The sequence below is a fragment of the Cupressus sempervirens genome, chromosome 5 (assembly GCF_028749045.1).
Source record: "Cupressus sempervirens isolate cs-2001-9-10 chromosome 5, ASM2874904v1, whole genome shotgun sequence".
NCBI classification, from domain to species: Eukaryota; Viridiplantae; Streptophyta; class Pinopsida; order Cupressales; family Cupressaceae; genus Cupressus; species Cupressus sempervirens.
In genome coordinates, this window is record NC_143122.1 from 672,630,475 (window position 1) to 672,655,466 (window position 24,992).

General features: G+C 33.8%; 1 protein-coding gene across 1 annotated transcript in view; it reads left to right on the forward strand.

Moving 5' to 3' along the window:
* Positions 1-376: 376 nt before the first annotated feature.
* LOC149557737 (uncharacterized) overlaps positions 377-24,992 on the forward strand; it is a 180,122-nt gene continuing 155,506 nt past the window's right edge. The window contains exon 1 of the mRNA XM_089830433.1: positions 377-928. Coding sequence (XP_089686559.1) covers positions 377-928 — 552 coding nt within the window. The remainder of the gene's footprint in view (positions 929-24,992) is intronic.

Sequence of the window (24,992 nt, forward strand, 5' to 3'; positions counted from 1 at the left end):
TCATATCTATGGGGTCCCTAAGATTCATAAAGCTCACGTTTTCCTAAGGCCCATTGTTGATACAATCGGCTCACCTACCTACCCTTTAGCCTCATTCCTTGCTAAGTTGATCTCTCCATTAGTGGGAACAAGTGACTCCTTCATCAAAGATTCCAACCATTTTGTGGAGTTCATCAAAGATTGCAAAGTGGAAAAAAGTGACATATTAGTCAGCTTTGATGTGGTCTCCCTCTTCACCAAGGTGCCCATTCTTGACTCTATTGAAATCATCAAACACAAGGTCAATGAAGAAGTGGCCACCCTAGTAGAGTTGTGCCTAAGATCTACTTTCTTTTCCTTTCAAGGTATTATATATGAACAGGTCAAAGGCGTGGCGATGGGCTCCCCTCTATCCCCAGTCATTGCCAACCTCTACATGGAGCACTTTGAAGAAATGGCATTACACTCCTTCCCTCTCAAACCCAAATGGTGGAAGCGCTACGTCGATGACACTAATGTATGTTGGCCACATGGTCCTGAAAAATTAGATGAGTTTTTCAGTCACCTCAATAGTGTGTCTCCTTGCATTTCTTTCACCAGGGAGTTAGAGTCAAATGAGAGCCTTCCTTTCCTTGACGTGTTTCTTTACAGGAAATCTGATGGCTCACTAAGTCATCAAGTCTTTCGCAAAGCCACCCACACTGATCTGTATCTCCATTCTTCATCCCATCACCACCCTCACCAAAAAGTTGGGGTTTTAAAAATGCTCTCCCTTAGGGCCCTTCGCATTTGTGATGATGATAACATTGAGCAAGAGTTTTCTCACCTTCATCAAGTCTTCAAACTCAATGGGTATTCTAACAAGAAGATATCTAAAGCCTTTCGACAAGCTAAGACCTTTCACTCCTCCATGACACCTATCCCTTCTCAAGGTATGGCAACCCCCACGGTGGTCCTCCCTTTTATTGAAGGCATCTCCCACAAAATATCAAAAATTTTGATAAAAAAAGGTGTGCGTTGTGCCTTCAAACCCCTTTCCACTATCAGAAACCACTTACCCCCACTTAAGGACTCTAGAGACAATTTTTTAGAATCTGGAGTCTACAAAGTGTTGTGTTCTTGTGGTATGCCTTATATTGGCCAAACAGGTCGATCCTTTACAACAAGAATCAAGGAGCATAGTGCCGACATCAAGCACGAAAGAGTGGTTAAATCTTCCTTAGCCGAGCATTCTTCTTTTACAAAACATCACATTTGCCTAGAAAGCTCTCAAATCCTAGCTAAAGAAAACAATTATTATAAGAGAAAAATGAAGGAAGCAATTGAAATATTTCACCACCCCTCAAATCTCAACCGAGATGAAGGATGGGCCCTCAGCCTCGCCTGGCATCCTCTCTTATCCTCCATCAGGAGGCCCCATCATCCTCTTACTTAACCCTCTCATCACTCAGCTCCGCTTGTCTCTTCTCTTCCCTTTCCTCTTTTAGCCTTGTCGTTGCCACCCTTCTCCCCCCCCCTCTATAGCTTTTAGTTTTTATTCTTGTACTCTTCTCCTTGCATTTTTACATTTTTATTAATTATTAAATTTTTTTTTAAAAATAGTTTATTGTTTTTGTGTGGTTTTTATTGTCTTAATTGCTTTAGTCCTCTTATTAATTTTTTCTCTTTTTTTTTTCTTTCTTTTTTTCTCTTTTTTGCTTTCTCTTCTTTATTTGTCTCTTTACTTCCTTTATTTTTTATCGTCATCTTACCTTATTTTCATTTGTTCACTTTCTTCTTTTTCTTTTTTGTTGTGGTTTTGTTCTTTCGTAGGAATGTACACTTCTATGTACATTTTCTTTGCAACCCTATATATATATATATATATATATATATATATATATATATATATATATATATATATATATATATATATATATATATATATATATATATATATATATATATATATATATATGCATATGCTCGTATTTTATTCGCATATATGCATTCGTCTTTACTTTCTTTTTATTTATTTATTTATTTATTTATTTTTTAAATTCTTTTCTTGTCAATTTATTTATTAATGCTTCTTCTTCTTCTTTTTTAATGTTTACTTTTATTTTTATTTTTATTTGTTATTTTTTATATTTTTAATTTATTGTTTATTTTCTTTTAGGTGACCTATTTATCTATTTTTTTATATTCAATTTTTTGGCCTCTACTTATTTTCTCTTCTTTTATTATCTTTTGTTATAATGTATTTTATTTTTATAATGTCTTTTTTCTTTTATTTATTCATTCATTTTCATGTTTTTCTTTATCTCAACTCTCCCCTCTATCTTTCTTCCCCCTCTTTCTTATTTATTTGCCCCCTCGACCTGTGTGTTGCCCCCCTTGCCACCCCACCCACTTTCTCTCTTTTTTTATTCTGCTTTAGTCTGCAACCTATCATTATGTTCTCTTAGCTCTCTCATCCTGATTATGGATCATTGAGTATGATCAGAAACGTTGATGTTGTTAAAACAACACACAATTGCACCCAGAAGCATACATAGAACAAATAGACTTGTCAGAATCAAGGTCCCCTACATAGTTTGAGTTTGTATAACCCACTAACTAAAGTCCTGTCCTAGTTGCATAGTGTATCCCATCTATATGTGTACCTTGGATGTAATGCAAGATTAATTTACCCACCTTCCAATGAAGTTCATGTGGATCTAGCATGAAGTGAGAAACCATGCCAACTACAAATCAGATGTCAAGGCATGTATGTGTCAAGTAGATGAGGCTTCCAACCAACTGTCTATACAAAGTCACATCAACAAGTGGAGTGGAACACTTTGTTTCAAAGATAATAGCTGAATGGAATGGGGTGGTTGTAGCCTTGTAGTCACTCATGTGAAACTAAGCTAGAAGATCAAGAGCATACTTGGGCTATCATAGTGTGATCCCTGATGAAGACTAATGTATCTCTATACCAAGGAAATAGTGTAGTAAACCCAAGTCTGTCATGGAAAACCTATCTTGCAAAGTATCCTTGACATTGTCAATGATGGATGTAGCACTTTCTATAATGATCAAGTCATCGACATAAAGCACAAGGATCAAATGAGGATCATCCCTCTGGAGAATGTAGACATTTGGATTGGAATGACATCTAGTGAACTCTTTGGAGAGAAGGAAGGAATCCATCTTGGCATTCCAAACTCTTGGAGCTTTTTTAAGTCCATAGATAGACTTATTAATTTGCAAACCAAGATATTATCCTATATGAATTTTTGTGGCTGCTCCATATCTATCTCCTCATATAGATCACCATTCAAAAATGTGCTCTTCACATCCATCTCATGAACAAACTATCTCTGAGCTGCTATTATAGCTATTGTCAAGTGAATGGAGTTTATGTTTACCACTGGTGCAAAGGTCTCAGTGTAATTGATGACTTTAACCTAAGAGATACCTTTTGCAACAAGTCTTGCCTTATGCTTATCCACACTTGCATCCATTGTGAACTTGGTTTGATAGATCCACTTACTCCGAACCAATTTTCTTTCCTCAAGAAGAGAGACTAGGTCCCATGTATCATTTCTCATAAGAGAGTTATATTCTTCCTCCATTGCTCTATCTCATTCTAGAATACCTGATGCTTCCTTAAATGATTGTGTATCTAAATCAACTATAATATAAGCATGTGGGAGTGAGTTGTGTTGTGATCTTGTCATCTGTGTATTTGAAGGATTCCCTACGAATGGTTCAGCCACATCTAATGTCTACTTAGCCCATCTAGCTCTAGTGGAAGAAGATCTAGAAGGCATATCCTCAACATCAACTATTTGATGCCTCTATTTGGGTCATGGAAACACATCTTCCAAGTCACTATCATCATTGTCACTCTTATCAATGAAGGAGGAAGAATGATGAATTGAAGAAGGCAAGCTTGGACAACTTTATTAAAAGTGGACACTCCTCTCATAGAACATATCATGTGTCTTTGGATCCATTAACTTGTAGGCTTTATGTGAGTCTACATATCCAACAAAAATGCAAGGTTTTCTTTGAGCTTCTAATGCCTTGTATTTCTATGGAGGTATTCATGCCCATGTTGGAAAACCAAAGATTCTAAAGTGCTTAACTATAGGTTTCCTACTAGTCGAAGCTTCAAAAGGAGTTACATTATCCAAAGCTTTATGAGAACTCCTATTCTTGATGTAGTTAGCATAATTCATTGCTTTATCCAAAAAGACTTGAAGAGACTTGTTTTTTAGCATGCAAGTGGCCATCTCCTTGAGAGTTCTATTTTTCCTTTCAGAAACACCATTTTTTTGTGGCTTGTATGGTATTGAAAGCTAAAGGTCAATGCCCTATTGAGTACAAAATTCTATTAGTCCTAAGCTCACATTATGCCCCCCCCCCCATTATCTATTTGAAGAAATTTGATGGCTTTTCCTGACTACTTTTCCACTTGACGCTCGAAGTTGAGAAATTTTTCAAACACTTCACTCTTATGAGCCATGAAGAAGATCCAAGTAAAGTGAGAGTAGTCATCTATGAAGGTGAGTGTATAGCAAGACTTTCCAAATGATGGCACTAGAAATGGACCCACCACATCGCTATGAACCAATTTAAGAACACATTACGCTCTCCAAGACTTCCCCTTGTCAAACATTTTTTAGGGTGTTTCCCAAGTGAGCAACTTGAAAAAAACACCTTCTAAAAATTGTACTTGAGGTAGACCATTAACCATTTTCTTACTACTAAGCTGCTAAAGATATCTATAGTTGAGATGTCCAAATCTCTCATGCCAAAAAAAAATTTCGGCATTTTAATGTAATAACAAGGCTTGTGCATTAGATTTTGGCACAAAGGAAGAGAAAGTTTAAAGTGTTGAATCAGGATTGGCTTCGCCCATTGTAATCATAGAGTCATCCTTAATGTTTTTCACTACCATTAAGGCTAGAATAAATTCAACCTTATTTCCACGTCCATAGTGAGTCATTTGGTAGAATAAAAGAAGGTTAGGGGTAAGATTAGGAACATATAGAACATACTTGAATGCTCCATTGTCCATCTGAACTTCACCTTTACCTTCAACTTCCACTTTAGTATCATCTCCTTCAAAGATGTGTGGTATCTTTGAATGTGTCATGGAAGAAAAATCTCTCTTTGATGCACCCATATGATGTTTGGCACCTGAGTTGATAATCCATTCTCCCTGACCAACATTGTTTGTGAGTAAAGCATGCCCTTTTCCCTTAGAATTTGAAGATGAAGATCCTTTTGCCTTATATGCATTAGGCAATGTAACATTGTGTTTCTTCATGATGTTCTTCAATTCATCATTCTGCTTATGATAACACCGATGCTCATCATGACCCATCATTTTGCAATAGGAAAACTTTTCATTTTCCTAATTACCATCTTCTTGGATATTAGGAGAAGACTTGCCTTGTTGTTAATTTGATGTCTTTTTTGTGTCCCCTTGTTTTTTGTCTTTCCACTTCTTCTTTTTTCCCTTTTCTTTGATTGAACTATCACTAGTTGAATTTTTAGAACCCTCATTATTAGCCACCAATGCCTTAGACTTTGAAGACTTGAGAATTCCCATTTTTGTCAACTTAGTTTGTTCATACTTTAACAACTAAGCATAATCATCAAAAGTGATTTTCTTATAGGCACCCCCTAAGTTAATCTTTGTGGTGTTGAAAGAAGAGACAAATGTGGAGTATTCTGATGGAAACTTATTCTGAATAAGATAAATCAACTTGCCATCTTTGAGAGGACTACCACAATCATCAAGTTTTGTTCTCAACTCATTTACCTTAAGGAATAAATCATGAATAGATTCAAAGTTCTTAGGATCTAGAGCAATAAGCTCATCTTCAATTTTGTAGACATCCTCCTCAGTCACTTTCCTATATAGATTTTTAAAGGCATCTAAAGATTCCTTGGATGTATCATACCTCATTATTTGAAAGAGCATCTTGTCTTTAACCCCTAACCTAAGAGCACTTAGGGCTTTCTTATCTTCATTTTTCCAAGCTTCAATATCACTTTGAGATACTTTATCACCTATTGGTTTAGAAGAGGGACCATCCACACATTGAGAAACTTCTTCATGCATGAATTTACACCAATTTTTAATAGACCATGTGGCATAGTTATGTGTTTTTAGTTTTTTAATCTTAAGGTTTTCCATGATGCAAGAAAAGAAAGATAACAATAGGGAAAGAGGAACATAAAACCAAGAGATACCCCTCTTTTCACTCAATCAAGAAACCCCCCAAAATGAAAGATTTTTGCACGTTATGCTTAGTGTGATTATATTTCCCATTTGCCAATTTCAGCCTTAGTGGACTTTTGATTTCACTATTTACAACCTCCTTTTGGAGTTCAAATCTAGAACTTTACAATGGACAACAATTTTGAAGCAATACAATGCAAAGAAAGGACCTATTTTTTAAAGTAGTATTTATATCCACACAAGACTATAATATGATTACAAATTTGGAAAGTTAAAAAAAAAAATTCACTTTAAAAAAAATGAAAACTGATTTGGAGTCCAAATGAGCCTAGATAGAGCAATTGAAGTTGCAAAATGCGGGATTGGATAGGTATGGTCACTAAAAACTACAATTTTTGACAAATCCATGCAACAAAACTAGAAAAAAATAGCACCATTGAAAAGTTCAAGAAATTCTAGCCAAATAAAAAATATTGTACTTAATTTAGAGCCCAAATGACTAAGATATGGCCTCCTGAAGTAGGACGGTCAAATAAAAATTGAATCTAGAGAGGTGTCCAAGTAGTAAACTGTGAGGTTAAATTTGATATCTAAACAACCATCATAGCAGTGCAATATAGCATGTGGATGATGGTCAAATGACTGTAAAATTTAATGGCGTAATTAGCTAACATCAGCAAAAAAATCCTCCTTAGGTGACGTGGTAGTGCAAATGTTGATGTCACTATATGGATCATAAGGATAGGGCCACATGGAAATTGAGTTAGAGATGATGTGGATAGTTGTACTACTAGATGGTTACTAACTGGAACACTATGTGGATGGGTGCAAGGGAAAATGTGGTAGTGCAGTCACTACAGACATGGCTATAGAGTTGGCATTGCCTTACTTGTCACTATGGTATAGAATGGCATGGTGGGTTCTGGGCCAAACATGTGTTGGGATCTATAGTTGCCATGTGTCAGTCACTCGAGTGCCACATGGAGCCTAGATGATTGGTGAGAGTTCAGTTTTAAATGTTGATAGGAGTTTCTCCAATGATCAATGAAATGGCATCATTGACAAGGTAAGAATGTAGTGGGGGCCAGAATCTTAAATGAAGTTTACCACTAGGGGAAAGAGTTGAACATGTAGCGGTTGGAAGCTAATGTGGGTTAGTCCCACATGTGGTGGGTGAAGGAGTTGTAGGTTGTTTAAAATGTCAAGGCCACAAGAGTAAACTCAAATGAGCTTGCTTGGAGTTGGTTTGTATAGTAGTGTTGTTACCTGAATTTGTGATGTGTGCCCACTAGTAGGAAATTTGAATCGTTAATTAAATAGAATATGCCAAAATTTCAAGGAATATTCCACATGCCGGAGCCAGGATTTCACCACCCAGTTCTTGCAAAAATAAATTTATCTGCAAGCCTACTAGCCTAAAAAGAATTGAAACTAGAATCTAAAAATACAGAGAAAATAAAATTAACAGATCTAAAAAATAAATTTAGAGACCTGAAATGACCATACCAAATTTGCAAATTGGGCCTTTAGAGTCGGTTTGCAAAAAAGCTTTTGCCTCAATTTTGACTATGGCTCTACATAGGTGAATTTATAGTCAAAATTCATTGACTCAATGCTCTAGATGCAATGGTGATGTTTGCTTTGGCTCTAGACGCTCCCAATGGATATAGATACTCTAGATGTGAATTGAGCTATTTTTAGAAAGGTGAAGCAAGAACATTCTCCAATGGCTATGAAATGAAGCTCCTATGGCTCTGATACCATGTAAGAATTCACCTTAGGGAAAAATCATGCAAGACCAAGAATCTCAACAACTAGCACAAAATAGACCAATAGAGTATGATTAGAATAACAATTTATGAAATTCCATTAATGTAATTGATCTACAAGTACACTAGGAGTGCATAAATATAAAGGCCTCAAGTTGCATCTGGAAAGTCTAAGAGTTAGCACTATGATAAGTCTCACAACTAAACACATGTCCACCAATAGTGGATTATCCTTCATTAAGCACAAGAGTTAGTGTGATGATGAGAGGATAAGCCTACAAAGGTGTGTCACGTAAAATTATTTTGTAGACACCAAGTGCTTAATTAAGTGTGTGAACAACTGTGTTGTCAACATGATAACTCAGTTGATTATGAAAACTCTAGTGTTGTAAACATCATGTACTAAAATAGATTTTTTACTCATGTGTTGTCAACATGTCGATTGATATGAGTACACAAAATCCTAGGTATCTAACCTAATAAACAATAAAATAATGCATTTATCATAAGTAAGCATAAGCAAAGTGTAAATAATAATTATTTACACTAACACTTTCTTTGTAAAAGAATAGTGGCTTGGACAAGCAAGAAGAAGAATTGGATTTCTTAGTCTATAGTAGAGGCAAAATATGTGTCACTAGCAGTTAATTGTTCAAATGTTGTTTGGTTCAAGAAACTATTGGTAGGTACAGAGATAGAGATCAAGGATCTAGTGGTTATCTTCTGTGATAACACTAGTGTAATTAATATATCAAAGAATCCTATAATACATATCAAAACCAAGCACATTTCTATAAAATATCATTTTTTGAGAGAATTAGTACAATATAAAGATGTAAGATTGGAATATGTGAACACCAAAGAGAAAATTGTAGATTTATTCACTAAGCCATTACCTAAGGATGCATCTTTGCATCTAAGAGGCAAGTTAGGGATCATTCCCCTATCTAAAGCTCACTAAAACATGTTTAGTGATGCATCAACTAGTGCATGTTGAAGATCAATCAATTGATGCAATATTGACAAGGGCGCATTGAAAATGAATCAATGTATAAGGTACATTGATATTTACAAAATATTGTCTTCGACATAAGATGCCAAAGAGGGAGAAGTTTATTGTTATACCTCACAGAAACTTTATAAAGAGGAGCAATATATGTTTCCAAAGAACTTGTTTTGATGTCATAGAAGGGAAGAAGATATTGAAAACAATTTTTTGTTGATAGAGGGAGAAACTAAAGGTAGAGGGAGTTCCCAATAATAGAGGGAGTTCTTGTGGATGAGAATCAAAATGAATCTAAAGATATGATTATTACATTATTCTTTCTATAAAAAATTCATTGTATTATGACATGTTGTGTTGTCATCAATACCAAAGAGGTATATTGTTGGAAACAATTGATTAATTGTGTATTGTATTTGATGTGTATTTCAGTATATGTCAAGCTTATTCAGGCATTAAAGATAGTTTCCTATGTCTATCGAGTATTCTAAAGTTTTCCTACTTCAAAAGATAGTGTCTACCAAGTTCACTTATTTGACAAGGGAAAGTTTGTAGAAGTTGAGTGTTAACCAAGCTCACTCAGTTAATAAAGGAAATGTTGGATGGAACTAGTGCTAACCAATCTGACTTGGTTACCAAAGGAACTTTGTGACTATGAAATGATAATTGAATTCAATTGGTTAACATAGGAAAATCACTTTGAGTTAGTATCTACCAAGCAGGGTCAACTAATGAAGGATTTTCTTGTTTTGGCATATTGAGTTCAATCAAATTGTTTGTCGATTCTAGACAATTGAGGAGATGAATATTAAGTAATCTAAGTTGTATTCAAGCTGACTTGACAGTGTGTAAGATATAAATATAAGTTCAAGTTGAGGATTGAAGGTGTGGAACATAGTAAAATATTTGAAGATGCTTAGAGGAAGCGAATTAGAAAGATAAGAAAAATATCCTTGTCGAGTTGCAAAGATACACTCAATCAAGAAGGATCAAGTATACTTGTTAGAATTGAGATCTATAATAAAAAAATTGGTTACATCATAAATTATTTCATGTCATTGTTACTTTGTAACCATTTTAGCAGTGATCTGAATCTCTTAATCAAGTTGGCTTAATAACTATTTGTAAATCCTCTAACAAGGTGACATTTTTAGATTGAATTGTCTAGAGACCTCTAACAAGGCCACTCCTAATAGGGTGATTAAATATTCTAATAGGGTCACATATAAAAATGGGTTTTATAACCTTTAACAAGGTTGGCTCCTAACAAAGCTCAATTTAGAAGAGTGAAAATCAGTAACTAGTTGTAATTGGTGGTTTTTCCAAAATTGGGTTTCCATGTTGAATGTTAGTGTCAATTGTATTCATGCTATTTCCTTCATGTGTACAAAACTAAGTTACATAATATTAATCATAGATAATATTTTAAATAATTTCATGTTCAATAGTTACCAACTTATTTCAATGTTGACCGAGTTACAACATTTTCTAGTGTAAATCGAGTGCATGTGTGTTTGATGAGTTATATCAGAGTATAGTTTAATCATAGTTTTGATTTTTATTGACATCTAAGGGATCTAGGATTTATTTTTGTATTAATTGATTTGCCTCCCCCCCTTAATTTCTCCTCTTATATTCACAAGTTGAACATACAAGAGTGAGATTTCTTCTTTTCTGATATGGTGGAGATGTACTACTAGTTAACCCTTGCTAAGATTATGGAAACGCGAGTATTCTCGAACCAGTTTCCCCTACAAGGGAAATGTTGGAATGAATAATGAGAATACTCATATATTTTACAACTATGAAAATGAATTTTGTATAAATAACTATAGAAATAAATTATCTAAGAATATAGCTATAGTAAAATATAATAACATGCAACATATAATGAAGCAAGAAACGAGAAACATATAATGAAGCATTTGAAGTTGTAATTCAAGAATTAGTTGTAATTTTATGTGTAGAATCATGGTAGGAAAACCTATGGACTTAAGTGGTAATGAAAAATTAGGACATTAATGTTAGTCAACTTGATGTAAAATCTTAAACTATTTATGAACCTTATATCAAAAATTTGTAAGAATAGAATATAAAGTAAATTGAGTTTACTTTCTAAAATAAAAATAAAATTTTTTTGATAAAAATAATAATTTAATTGGTCAAATTTTTGAATTTCAATATAAATGTACAAAAAAATTAGGAAAAAGTTAGTGGGTGTATGTTTAACCACCTTAATCACAATGAAAATATAGTTTTTTAAAATATTCTAGGTAAAAGAAATATTAAAATATTCTATGTAAAAGAAATAGAATCATACTAGGATGTGATGCATAGTTTTGTTGGAAATATAAGGTAGGAAAGATTATTGATAGAGAAGGGGTGAATCAGGAACCAATAAAACTCTATCAAGTACTTCACCAATTAATCCTTCTTATAATATTCAAATGTAATTGCATGCATGAAAGAATTAAAATAAATATACAATCATAACACTTTGACAGAAGATAAGGTGACCTAGAAACCTTCCAATTAGAAAGTAAAAATAGGGTGGGGATGATAGCCACAAGCTTTATTACTGTATTATAAAGTTAACCTGTTAAGGCTTACAATTGACCACTTTTGGTGATCTTCCCTATTAGGAGAAATAAGGATTGTGAGGTCCACCTTGTCAAAGGATTTATAAATATAAAATTAAGTATGCACACAATTAGGATATCTAGTAAATACTATTAAGCATACCCTATTAAAGGATTTGACTAATGCACCTATTAGGATGAACTAGTGGCTGATCTTTGATCTAAAACTCTAATTTGCTAGTTGAGATTCCTTGTATTGCAATGATCACCTGACTATGATAAATAAGTATTTGATGTCCCTTATATTTCTTTTAGCCTTCCTTAATTAAAAATTCCTCCATCTTATCTCTTCACACATCTTATTTTAATATGATATAATACATTACATATATACCAATCCAAATCACAACTTACTAGAGATTGCTACTATAACAATTTCATCATAATTCACAAATTCAGCCCAACTAATATAACTCAAGTTCTGAAGACAAACTCGGTGATGTTTTGAAACATAATAAACTCTATCAATTCTCAAAAATATTTAACACTTAGTTGAACTAGAAGCTTAGTCCATATGAATCACTTCTAAGTACCCTGAACTTGGTCAGTATTGTGTGACTCAATGAACTCTAGAAAACTCGATAGTAGCTGGATCACTTGGTTGACACTACATGACTTAGTCAACACTAGATCCACTTCATTAACCCTATGAGCTTGGTAGACACTATCAGACTTGGTTAACACTATAGAGCTTGATTAGCACTATAGAGCTCAATTAACACTATGATCTTTTTCACTTCCACTAACTAGCTTGGTAGCCTCTTCTATGCTTAGTTTGCACTAAACTTTGTCTTTGAGGCTTGGTAAACATTTTATAGCTTGGAAAACATTGCAAACTAACTTAAGTGTTTGTTGGACATTGTATTCTGACATCTTGGCTAGGGAGAAACTGAATCACTTGGTTAACACTACAAACTAAATGATAAGCTTAGTAGCAACCATGGAGCTCAACAACAATATAACCAATTGACTAAGTGGTGAGTCACTGATAGAAAAATTGGCCTTTATGTAAACAATCTCCCCCTTTGGAATTAGTGACAAAAACACTTATCAAAAAAAAAATCTGATCATTCAAAACTATATGTCAAAACTTCCTTTGCCATTATTCTATGTTTTCAACTCAATTTTGACTTCCATCTATTGTGGCTCAATAACATGTTCAATTTTTTTGATTTTTCAAAATGCTTTTGTACAGGGTTTTTTTCTTATCCATACTATATTCTACTACTCCCACATACATATATCTCCCTACACACACACACACACACACACACACACACACACACAAGTGGAGTATAGTATATTTCTCCTTCTTTTCATATTACTTATCCCCCATTCTTATTCATATAATATAGACTTCTCCCCCTCTTTGCAATAAATGCCAAAGGTTCATAGTATCTATGCGATAATACCAAAATGTAACAATAATTTAGAATGTACCTTTAGAATAAGTACCATTTTCTTTTCCCAGTTTTCCTATAGAACCTTTCTTTCATGCAATGCAATCTAAACTTCTGCTAATAATTCCACCATGTGATCGGTAGTGGAGAAGTTGTTATAATAGATGAGTATCTTTTCATGTGAAATATGTTTTGGTGATGCATCCATGTTTGGAAGAATCATGCCTTGGATTTATACAAGTGTGCACTTGATCCTAACTTCTTCCTTCAATGATTCTACCTCTAAGTTTGCCAGACATCTAATCTTTGAGTAATGTGCATAACTATGGCTTAGGTCAAGTGACAATTGGTGTGCACTTGCCTTCATGTCTTCATCTATCTTGGACAATTTATCCTTGATATCCTTTGTAAGGATATATGTATCACTTGAAAACTAATGAAACAATAGTATTGACAAAGGTTTCTAATGAACTAAGAATAGTAGCTAACACTACTATATTTATTGCAATTCTTTTGTTCTAACACTTTGTTCTCAAACTCCCTTTTAGCTCTCTAAAGTACTTTCTCCTACACATTCAATTCTTCATTTAATTTGTAGACAATTTCTACTAACTAATTAAGAATGGGTTGAATACTATCAACCTCAATGCTTAGAGCATCAATAAATATGCTCTTGATGTCTTCAAAAACTTGATTTTATTTCTTCTTCTCTTCTCTAATCTTTTGCTACCTATCTCTCTTATTTAATAATTTATCCATCATCTCCATTTGATCAAGAATGAGGGTAGAGATATCCCAATTCAAAATAACTATATCCTCATCTAGATCAATAGCTTCTACTTTGTTTCTCTTTTCCTTTAGAATGGTGGAAACAATTTATTTTCCTTTATCTAGGACTTTAGTACTTGGTTGAGACTAGCTCTCAATTATCATTATACTAGACCGATGGATATGCTTGGAATAAAAATAACTGTAGAAATTGATGGACTAGCAACAAATGTTGAAGCAACACTAACAACATGAATACCTTGTTGTTGCTTAGTTAAGCTTGATAATGGAGGACCTTATTGCATGGAAGGTGAAGTGTTGTACACTTCAATTAATGAAATAGTTAGCTAAACAAATTAAGAGCTGGTTCGGTTCTTGTTATAGTAGTGGTATCCACAACCAACATGATAGAAGCTATCTCTGTCCTAGATTGCACTAAGATTGTGCTCAAAGAGTGAGGAAATGAGGCCATAACTACTGCTATAATTTTCTTTGCATCTGTTTCCTCAATATCTTGTATCTTTGGAAGGCTTCCTCTAGTAGCTTTATTTTCCTCCTCTTCATCATCCATATTGACATCATCAATCTCATTATCTTTTATTTCTACATTCTCTTCCTCATTTTCATCATCAACATGTACAATAAAGTCACTAGGTTGATGTAACTTATAAATTTTTTTCCATGCAGTGGTGGATGCTTTCAGTACATGCCCAATGTCTTTCATTAATATCATACATGTGTTGAATATAAGAGTGAACTTCTCTTCATTTTTCTTCAAGGATTCTTTCACCTCCTTTTTTTTGAGATTGGGCATGTGTTGCTTCAAGGTCTCCTTAGAGATGTCCTTGTTAGTGTTTGTTGCACTTTCCCATCTAGATTTGATTAGCTCTGGAAGTTTATGAGGAATTTTATGTGCAAGTTGATCTAGTGAATACTTCCATTTTCCAATTTCAACATAAGTGTGTTCTCAATCTACTTTTTCTCATCTACATTCCTAGTCTCATACAAGAGAGATTTGAAATTTTCCATGCTAGCTCCTTCCATTTTCTTTAATCTTTCCTTAAATGTAGGTGGATCTCTTTTGAATATTATTTACTCAGTTCATCTTCACCTAACTTCAATTTCTTTCTTGAATTTGCTACGCTTCTAGTGAACATAGCAGGGGATGACTTGGAAGGTCTAGTTATGATAACCTCACCCTTCTACCTAAGAGGTTATTCATCCTTAGATATTGGTTTCTTCTTCTTCATCCTCTGCATCATCATTTTCTAGGTCATCTCCTTTTCCCTTGGTAAGCATTAGTGTAGAACTTGCTTGTTTAATGCCTTTTACTATCTTGTCTGTAGACTCTTTTCCTTCCATTATTTACCACTTGAGGTAGCATGATTTCAAGCTCTATTCTTACCTTAGCCTCATCATATGTTCTGAAGTACCTAGCTTTAGGATTTGCATGCTCATTCAATAGAGCCTCTATGATATTCTTGGTGTCATCAATGTTAACCTTATACTCTAGAAGCTTAATTCATGCCATTCTAGGTCTGACTACCTAAATGTATACTTTTTCATAGTCCACCATGAAATAGATATAATCCTTGTAGTCTTCTACAAGCTTCCTAGGAATCCTAAATCTATTAATCATCTTCTCTTTGAATTTTTCAAAGCAGTTATCCTTGATGCTTTCAAAATTTTCACCCATCTCTTCTATATACTCATTAATCTGATAGAAAATAGGAACATATTTCCTCCACACTACTACTCATTTAGAAAGGAAAGTTTTATGAAAAAATAAGAATAAACATGTTAAAAGAGATCTTAGCTTCCATGGATTATTCTTTGATCCTCTTATTCTTTCTATGTACTTGTTGAACTAATTCAACAATAACTCGGCAAGGTCAAAGGATAGATTATTCTTCACAACCTTGTATACAAGATCAACAGCTTTAGATGATGCAATGTTTAATCTTCTAGAACTATAAATATTGTGTGGAATTACATGAATGTCAAACTATAATTCTATGTCTATTACACCACTAATCTTCATACCTCTTCCATCCCACTTGCCAAGAGTTCATTTTTCTAGTTTGACCTGACCTAGGGTTTTGGTTGTCTTTTCTTTATTGAGCATTGGAAGCCTAGTGATTCTATGAATTATTTAATTCTTCATTATCTAAATAGGTTACTCCATTAATAACTACCCATTGTGTATACGGCTCAAAATATATGTCATCCAATTGACCTTAGAAGAAATTTGAGATTGTGCACTTGCTAGATCAAGTACCTATGTAATTGTTGGATTTAACTTGAAATTTGGTGCCTTGCAGTCAACTCCATGAATCAACACTTTAGAGCCTTCTTTGCATTTTTTCTTAAGGATGCCATGCTTGATAAGGTTTTTGAAAACTTTGAGACTTCTTCAACAATAAATGCTCAATTCGCTCAGGGGCTCTTAAATTTCTCTGCACTAAAAACTCTAGAATTTACCTTCATTTATCACCATTAATTTTTTGTACCTCATACTCACTTAGTGATAAACTATCCTCCACTCAGTTTACTCAGTAATTCTTGGGAGACATCTACAGCTTAGTAGAATGATCACTACTTGGTAGGAACTATCAAATTTGTGTCTATAACAATATGCAACCCAAACTTTCTTGGTAAGGTCTTGCTACCCAACTTAGCTAGAATTGAAGTTAGATTTCTTCTTTCAAATCATAGCTCCAATGATCTCCATAGGAAGTAAGTTGAAATGATTTAACCATCCAACTCATTGACTTGGTTTTCATTCACTTCATGATCTTGGTTTTCATTCTCTAGAAATTTTGGTACCTATTTCAAGCTCAATTGTTTTTTGATATTGTCATCTTTGGTTTTCTTCTCATCTTCAATTCTACCTATGTTCATAGTTCTTTGAAAGATGTCCAAGTTCTCTACAAATAAGACATCTCTTAGTATTATCTCTTTTACTCATATGATGTTTCACACAATTTTCTCCAATGTGCTCAAATTCATCATAGTAGTGGCATCTGAACCATGTATTATAATCCCATTCAAATATTCCTTTCATAATTTTTTTTCTATTGGGTTTCACTACTTTTTTTTGCACTCTGTAGATTTGTGTCCATGTATCTTGAAATTGTGACATTTACCTTCAAAATTAGGTTTCTCTTTACATTTTCCTTCTCCATGTTTATTACAATTAGCACTTTCCATTGAATTTTTCCTTACAATTACTCCATAATTTGTTTGATACATGAGGTCTACCTTATCACAATGATTGCAAGTAGGTCTTTGATTCTTTTGAGCTCCTTCTTGGGATGATTCACCTTCTTTTTTGTATCCTATTCCATCTTTGCTTTTGTGTCTATACTAACTTTTTTCATTCAACTGATTTGTGCTTTCCTCATATTTTATCATAGGTTTTGTTTCCAGTATTGAGATCATTTTGGGGTCTTTCATTCCCTAATCTTAGTTTCATAAGTTCTTCATTTTCATTAGTGAGTTGATCAATGAATTATACCTAATGAAGGGATAGATTTTGAATTCAATTGTTCTTTTCTTCTATTTCTTCTTTGGATTTTTCATTTTTTCCATTCCTTTACACAATCTGACTGATTGGATTTCTTGTTATCTTTTTAGCTTTCTAACTTCTTCTTGAAGATTGGAATTCTTTTCTAATAGGTCTTTGACTGCTTCATCAACTTCATTTGAATTTTTTTTGGATAAATATTTTCAATTCTTTCTTCAATGTAGAGATTTTCATTCATTTATACTACAAGATCTTTTCTTCTTTTCAATGATTGAGAGAGTTTCTCCTTTGCTTTCTTCAATTGCCTAATAGCCAATTCAAGATCCAACTTTTTATTATCAATAGAATTATCTAGCTTGTATACTTCTATTTCTTTTGATCTTTTCTCAAGCTATTAAAATTTTAATGTGAGAACCTAAAAATATTTGATATCAATTGTTGAAAATATAAGGTAGACAAGGTTACTAAGAGGGAAGAAATGAATTGGGAATTGGTAAAACCTTATCTTACCTCACCAATTAATCCTTCTTATAATATTCTAATCTAATTACATGCATGAAAGAATGAAGGAAAATACACATTCATAACACTTTGAAACAATATATGGTGACCAAAAAACCTTCCAATTAGAAAGTAAAGATAGGGTGGAGATGATACCTACAAGCTTTAGTACTACAGTATAAAGTTAACCTATTAAGGCTTACAATTGACCACTTCTAGTTATTTTCCCTATTAGGAGCAATAGAGATTGTGAGGTCCACCATATCAAAGGATTTACAAAAATAAAATAAAGTATCATGCACTTGGTTAGCAGATTTAGTAAATATTGTTAAGTCTACCTTGTTAAAGGATTTGGGTGATACACCTATTACAATGAATTAATGGATGATCTCTTATTTGCTGGTTGAGATTCCTTGTATTTGCAATGATCACCTATCTATGATAGATAAATATTTATTGTCCCTTATACTACTTGTAGCCTTCTTTAATTCACACTTACACTTGTCATATCTCTTTACATATATGTTATTTGGATATGATATAATACATTACATATATACCAATCCAAATGATAACTTACTGGAGTTGGCTACAATACTAATTTCATCATAATTCACAAAGGTAGCCCAACTTTTGTACCTTAGGTTTTGAAGACAAAATTGATGATGTTATAATACATGAGAAATGCTATGAATGCTCAAAAATCTTTGGCAGTTGGTTGGACTTGAAGCTCAATTCATACTGATCACTTCCAAGTAGCTTGATCTCAGTGAGAACTATGTGACTCGGTGGACTTTGAAAAACTCGGTAGCAACAAGATCACTCAGTTGACACTACATGACTTGGTCAACACTAGATCCACTTCATTAACCCTATCATGTTAGTAGACATTGTTGGACTTGGTTAACATTACAGAGCTTAGTTAACACTATGATCTTCTTCCCTTCCACTAACTAGTTCACTAGCCTCTACTACACTCAATTTGCACTGAATTTTTTCCCTGAAGCTTGGTAAACAATATATATCTCAACAAACAATGCAAACTGACTCCAGTTCTTGGTAGACATTTTATTCTAACTTCTAGGCTCAGGAGCAACTGAATCTCTTGATTAACACTACAAACTGCATGGTAAGCTTAGTAGCAACTATGGAGCTTGCTAGAAATGTAATCAATTGACTAAGTATCAAATTTTAACAAGTTTTTGGTATTTTTATTCCAACAAAACAATTAATTTTGGAATTTAATGCTACAATATTTTTTGAAAAAAAAAACTCTCATGTCTAACCACCTTAACTCATTCAAAATTGCACAAAATTAAAATTTTATTTTATTTTCCTCATAGTAGGAAAAGAATAGAATGTCGCACATCTTTCAAATTTTAAAGAAGGTTATATCATTTAAATTTTTTTTAAAAAAAAAAATTCAATTAGTAGGTAAATCAACACTTTAGAAGTAATTCCATTTAAAAATAGTTAATAATTAATTAGTAAACTCATTATTTGACACCAATTATATCGATGGAAATTGATAATTTTCTTAATAAACCCCTTTCATTTTTATCAATTTTAGATGAAAAGTGATCTTTTATCACCATTTTTGGCCCATCATGATCCTTAACATACCCATAAGTGAGATTATTATTTTTTTTTAAAAATTCAATCAATATATTTGTCACCATTATTTAGGGAGAGAGAGATAGAGAAAGTCAATAAAGATGGATAATGAAGTTGAATGTACAAGATCAACATATCTCCTTTGTTGATAGGGTAGAGATGCATTGCTATTTCTCCCTAGTTGAAAATTTGGAGAAACCATTGTGTTTAAACAAATGTCTTGTATAGTGGTAATATAGGCATGAATAAGAAAAATAATCACATATATAGGAGCTATGAAAATGAATTTATAAGAATTAAATTTGCAATGATATTAAAAGCTTGGAAAATTGGATAAATAGTAAAAGTGGATGTAATTTAAGTAAAAGGAAGATTCATGCTATTTTCAAATCAAGTAATTTTTTTTATAGTTTTATTGATGAATCACAATTTTTCTATTCCTTTTCACTTGAGCATTTTATGGATTATCTTGTTTCTCCAAAAGTTGTGAAACCATGTTCAATTTATTTAAAGTAATATCAATCAATTGTGACCTTTAATGTACTTCACAAATTTGTCAATAGAATTAAAATATAACAAGTAATTGAATTATAAACAATAGTATCTCATCTAGCCATATCAAGAATGAGGTTGGTTAAGCTTATGATTTGGCATCAAGGTGGGTTGAAATAATTTCAACTTCTTTGATTATTATTATTTTTCTATTAAAATAAATATTTTCTTAACTAATGTAAGTTCAGAAAACATAAAAAGAAAATTGCCTATAAAAAGTTTGATAAATGATATTGCTTCAAATTTTATGAAATGTTCTAATAAGGGTTTGATGAATCCTTTTATGCTAAAGAAAATTAACCATTCTACTACTAAATCAAAAGATAAGGACAAGATAAACTAGCTCTTGCCCCTTTGAAGGGTGCAAGGGTCAAGTTGATAGTCTTGTATTTTTTTTATAATATTTCAAATAGTCATTCATAAAAAGATTGTGTCTACTTTCCTACCCCTATCATCACATCTCTCTTATTCAGAAATGTAGACAATCTTATCTCTTTTCTGATCTTTATTTTATCTTATCCCTCTTTACTATTTTCTCTTATGTATCTATATCCTCTTTTCTCAATTTATCTTTCATGTATTCTATGTATGTGCTCTATCTCTCTATCTACTCACCCACTATCAATCTATCACCTCTTATATCTGTATCATTCTCTCTCTTTATTTCCCTCCCTTTTTCTTTATATTTCTCTCCATGTGACTTCCCTTCTTTGTCTCTCCCTTCATAAGTGTCCTCCACTTTGATATTCTATTATGATACATCTATCAATACACTATCCCTCCCTATGTTTCAATATCTTTCTTTTCTCTATCAATATTTTCACCTATTCACCCCTATTTTTAATTTATATAATTCATCTTATTCACTCTCTCTTTATCTCTAATAATAATTATTTATCCCTCTAAATATTGTTTCTTATATATAAAATTCAAACAACCTAGATATTTCAAATTAATAAGTTGAAATTTTTTCTATCTTATAATCTCCTGAAATGTCCCTTTACTGATTTTGTATGATATTTCAAGCCTCAAATCAGATCTTTAAAATCATACAACCAATATTACAAAGATCCACCAATTTCTCAGTAAAACCCAAATCGGGTATGTCCGAAATAGTGCCAAAAAAACTTCACAACTTCACAAATTACTAATAAATCTGAAAATGGAAATTTTTATAGAAATTTCAGCAGCATAAAAGCCTATGAAATGACATTTCTAGATCTGTATAGCCTTTACACAAGAGTTCTCAAATGTAGGACAAAAACTATGCACATCGGGCTCCCGAAATTAACACAAAAAAGCCCAGAAACACCACAAAAACACTAATAATCTATCTCAAAAGTTTAATCACATCCCAATAAATATATTCAAATCTATTTTAACATCTTAAAGTCTAAAATACAGCAGCAACCAAAACTGATATGAAATACTCAACTGGAAACACCAAACTCTTACAAAAAAACACACCCAAAAACTCACAAATCTGCACTGTTCAGCACAGAGGCAAACTTTGCATGAGCATGCACATGGAATGGCTTCAAAATCCCATCCTTAGCCTTCCTAAAAACCTGAAAACTCTCATTCCTGGGTCTCCTTCTCCATAGGTTTGGCAGCCTCTGAAGAACAACAAAGCAATGCGCAAAAATCAAGTTCTGGAATGAGCCCAAAATGCCTCCAAACCCCTTAAAAGAGGGCATAACCCTAACTCACATCCAAGAGTGGTTAATAAAACATATTTTAATAATAATTTTCATTTATTAGTCCATTAGCTTCCAAAGATTATCCCTTTTTTTTGAAACTTCACCTTTTTGGGCCTGCCTGCCTTAGAAAAGATTATTATTTTTAATTATTTGAAAAGGGGACATCACAAGTCCTCCCCTCCCAAATATTTCTTGTCCTCAAGAAATTGCTTAACAATAAACCAATCAATCCACCTGGATCCCAAATGTAGTCATGAACTATACTACTATCAATTAACACAAGCTCCTGCAATATCCTCTACAAGATAACCAAGAGGAATCCATGACCAAACTGACAATTACAGCTCAACCAAACTCAAAAATCACCACTACCACAGTCAAAAACCCACGAGACACAAACTCTTAGAACATCAAAACCCAATTAAAGTGGATAAATCAAACTGCCAACATAGTAAATACCATCAATGCATCCCACTGGCCTATAGGGAATGTACAATCCAACTCTACAACAATGGTGAATGCTCCCAAATGAAACTGTACCAAGTATGGAGAATCCACACACTGTAGAACTCCTGCAGTCAACACAACTCTATAGATCACTGGCCACTATCTCATAACCATAACTCCCATGCACCCCTGATGGTGAAAATCCATCACAAGATAAATAGCAAGAAATGGAACCCAAACCAAGTTTGTCTGCCATCAACTCCTTAGCACAAGGATCAAATGCTAACTGATGTACATACCTTGCAATATAATTTTGATAAAAAAAACCAACCTCAGTCAATAGCTCACCATGAACAAGTGATACAGCCCACTATGACTGATCACCAGCTAAGTCAGGAGATGTCATAGCCAAAGGAGTAGAATCAATAACAACAACTGCTAAAGCATCACTCCACAAATCCTGCTCTAAGTCATGTATTATCAAGCTGTCAACTACAGGACCTATCGCCATGTCATGCCCATCACAACTCTCATCTCAAGGCATCAAACTATCCCATAATTGATGATAAGCACTAAGAACCAAAGTAAATCTTTGTATCATCATCTCATCAACATGGTCATCAAAGGTGAATTGACGAGCATACCTCACAATGTAATGTCGATAGAATGTGCCAATCTTAGTCAGTGGCTCCAACTACAATCAAGATGTAACTAACTGCAATTGATCACTAACCAAGTTTGAACTGACTACTACCTCTGAAGACATCACCAAGGGAGTAGTATTACCAGTAGGAACCATGCCAACTGATAGCTCACCAACATCACACATGGTCTTTGATACATCATTTCTCGTCTTCATGTCATTAGTACTAGATGTCAACACCATGTCAAGCATACCACAACAATCTATTGTAGCACCCAACTCAACTGAACCTGACTCTAGTGGGGACAAACCCGATATGAAAATGTTAGTATCAAGGATGGATGCATCGCCATCTCCACTATCTTTGAAAATCTTGACCATGAACATCCTCAGATCACCAGATGCCATAACTTGTGACTATATAGAATCTCGTAAATACTGTAGTTGCTCTAACTCCATGGTCACCTTAGCCAAATGAAACTGTGACTCCTTGAAAGGCAACTGTGTACTCTCAAGAATCTCAAAAGTCACCTCAAGCTGTTGAGTAAGCTCACTCACCTCATCTTCCTTGGCCAACAATGCATCATATGCTGTACTGCCCCACTCCATAAGATAATCTCTATTAGCTACCAACTGCATATAATCTTGTCCCAAAATTTGGATAGCCTCCCATAAAGAGTGGAACTATTTCAAGGAAAGATAACTGCCTCCCTGCTCATCACTATTATGAGAACCCCATCCATAAATTGCTAACAACTAACGAGCAGCATCAAAATGTTGGCAAGCAATAGCAATGTCTCACTCACTAACTCTCAATTGATTATACACATGATGGCACTGGCTAGAATGTCTCCTACAAACCTCCTCTGATGCACTATCTAAAGGAGTATCCTCAAAGTTACTAGTCTCTAGAGTATTACCATCCATATCTTGTGAATCAACTCCAAAGCTCATATCGGCATATGGAGTATCAAAAACTGTAGCACTAATGTCTAACTCCTCTGTACCAAAAGAAACTGCCAAGGAAACTAAGTCTTCAAAACTACCCACTGCATCCTCCTGGATGTCATCAATGCCAATATGATCCTGGGACTCATCTGTACACACTGCCAAATATGAAAGATCATCAACACATTCCAGCAAGTATGGTCGACTGGATATATGAACAAAGCCCAACATTGGTGTATAAAAACTAATACCAGCATCAGACAAGCTGTTGGCACAAGAAAAGACAACACCATGCAATTTTCTAATCAAATCCATGATAGCACCCAAACAAACACTGCTACCAAAAAGTGTTAAAGATCTCCAGTCAACTGAATCCCAAATTCCAATATAACAATCTTGAGTCCATATCTATAAACTAGAATCGGCTGGTAACTCAAGAAAACTCCTCACCTAAGTAATATGACCAATACCAACTAACTCCACATACCTATCATGATGAGATAATGAAGTCACAATACTATCTTTGTTCACTTTCAGCCAGCTGGACAAATCATGTGAAGTACTACCAGCCTTGACCTCATGTGTCAAAGCATCTAACTGTGCTTGGTACTCTTTCTTAGCAAATTCATGAATGCTCAATGTCTGCTCATCTCTACCAGGTATCTCACCATCATGCACAACAACATCCTCATAATCATCATCTGAACCCACTACACTGTAGTCACTACCTATTGTAACTATACCATCCTGAATACCTGTGACATCACCCTTTGATGACCTGTATACAATTGTCTCAATTTGAGTATCAAGTTGACCATTACTAACAATTTGCATAATATCCTTTCTCATTACCTCATGTGGTGGAGTAGAATCTGAGACCTTAGCCTAGCTATAAGCTAGTTTCTCAAAATCCTCATGCAAGTTCTTAGTAATTGTGTCATCTGCCCTATGAGAAAATTTGCCAAATAGAAATCCAGCCAGCTTAGCCACCTTAGCTAGGTCGGATAACATGTCATTCATTATACGATGGTGCTCAACCAACTATTCAAACATGTCATGGCTTATTTTCCTAAGTTTATCTCGAATGTCTAAATAACCATCCTTTCTACTGTTCTGACTCTGGATATCAATTGTCCAAGATCGTGTAATCTGAGACTCTATACTATACTTGTCCATTCTGGATAAAGTAGATAGTAACCCCAATAGGTTATAACTTCTTCAAACACCAAGAACTAATATGCAATTGATTAGAAGTAGCATACAACCATAGATTTTGACAT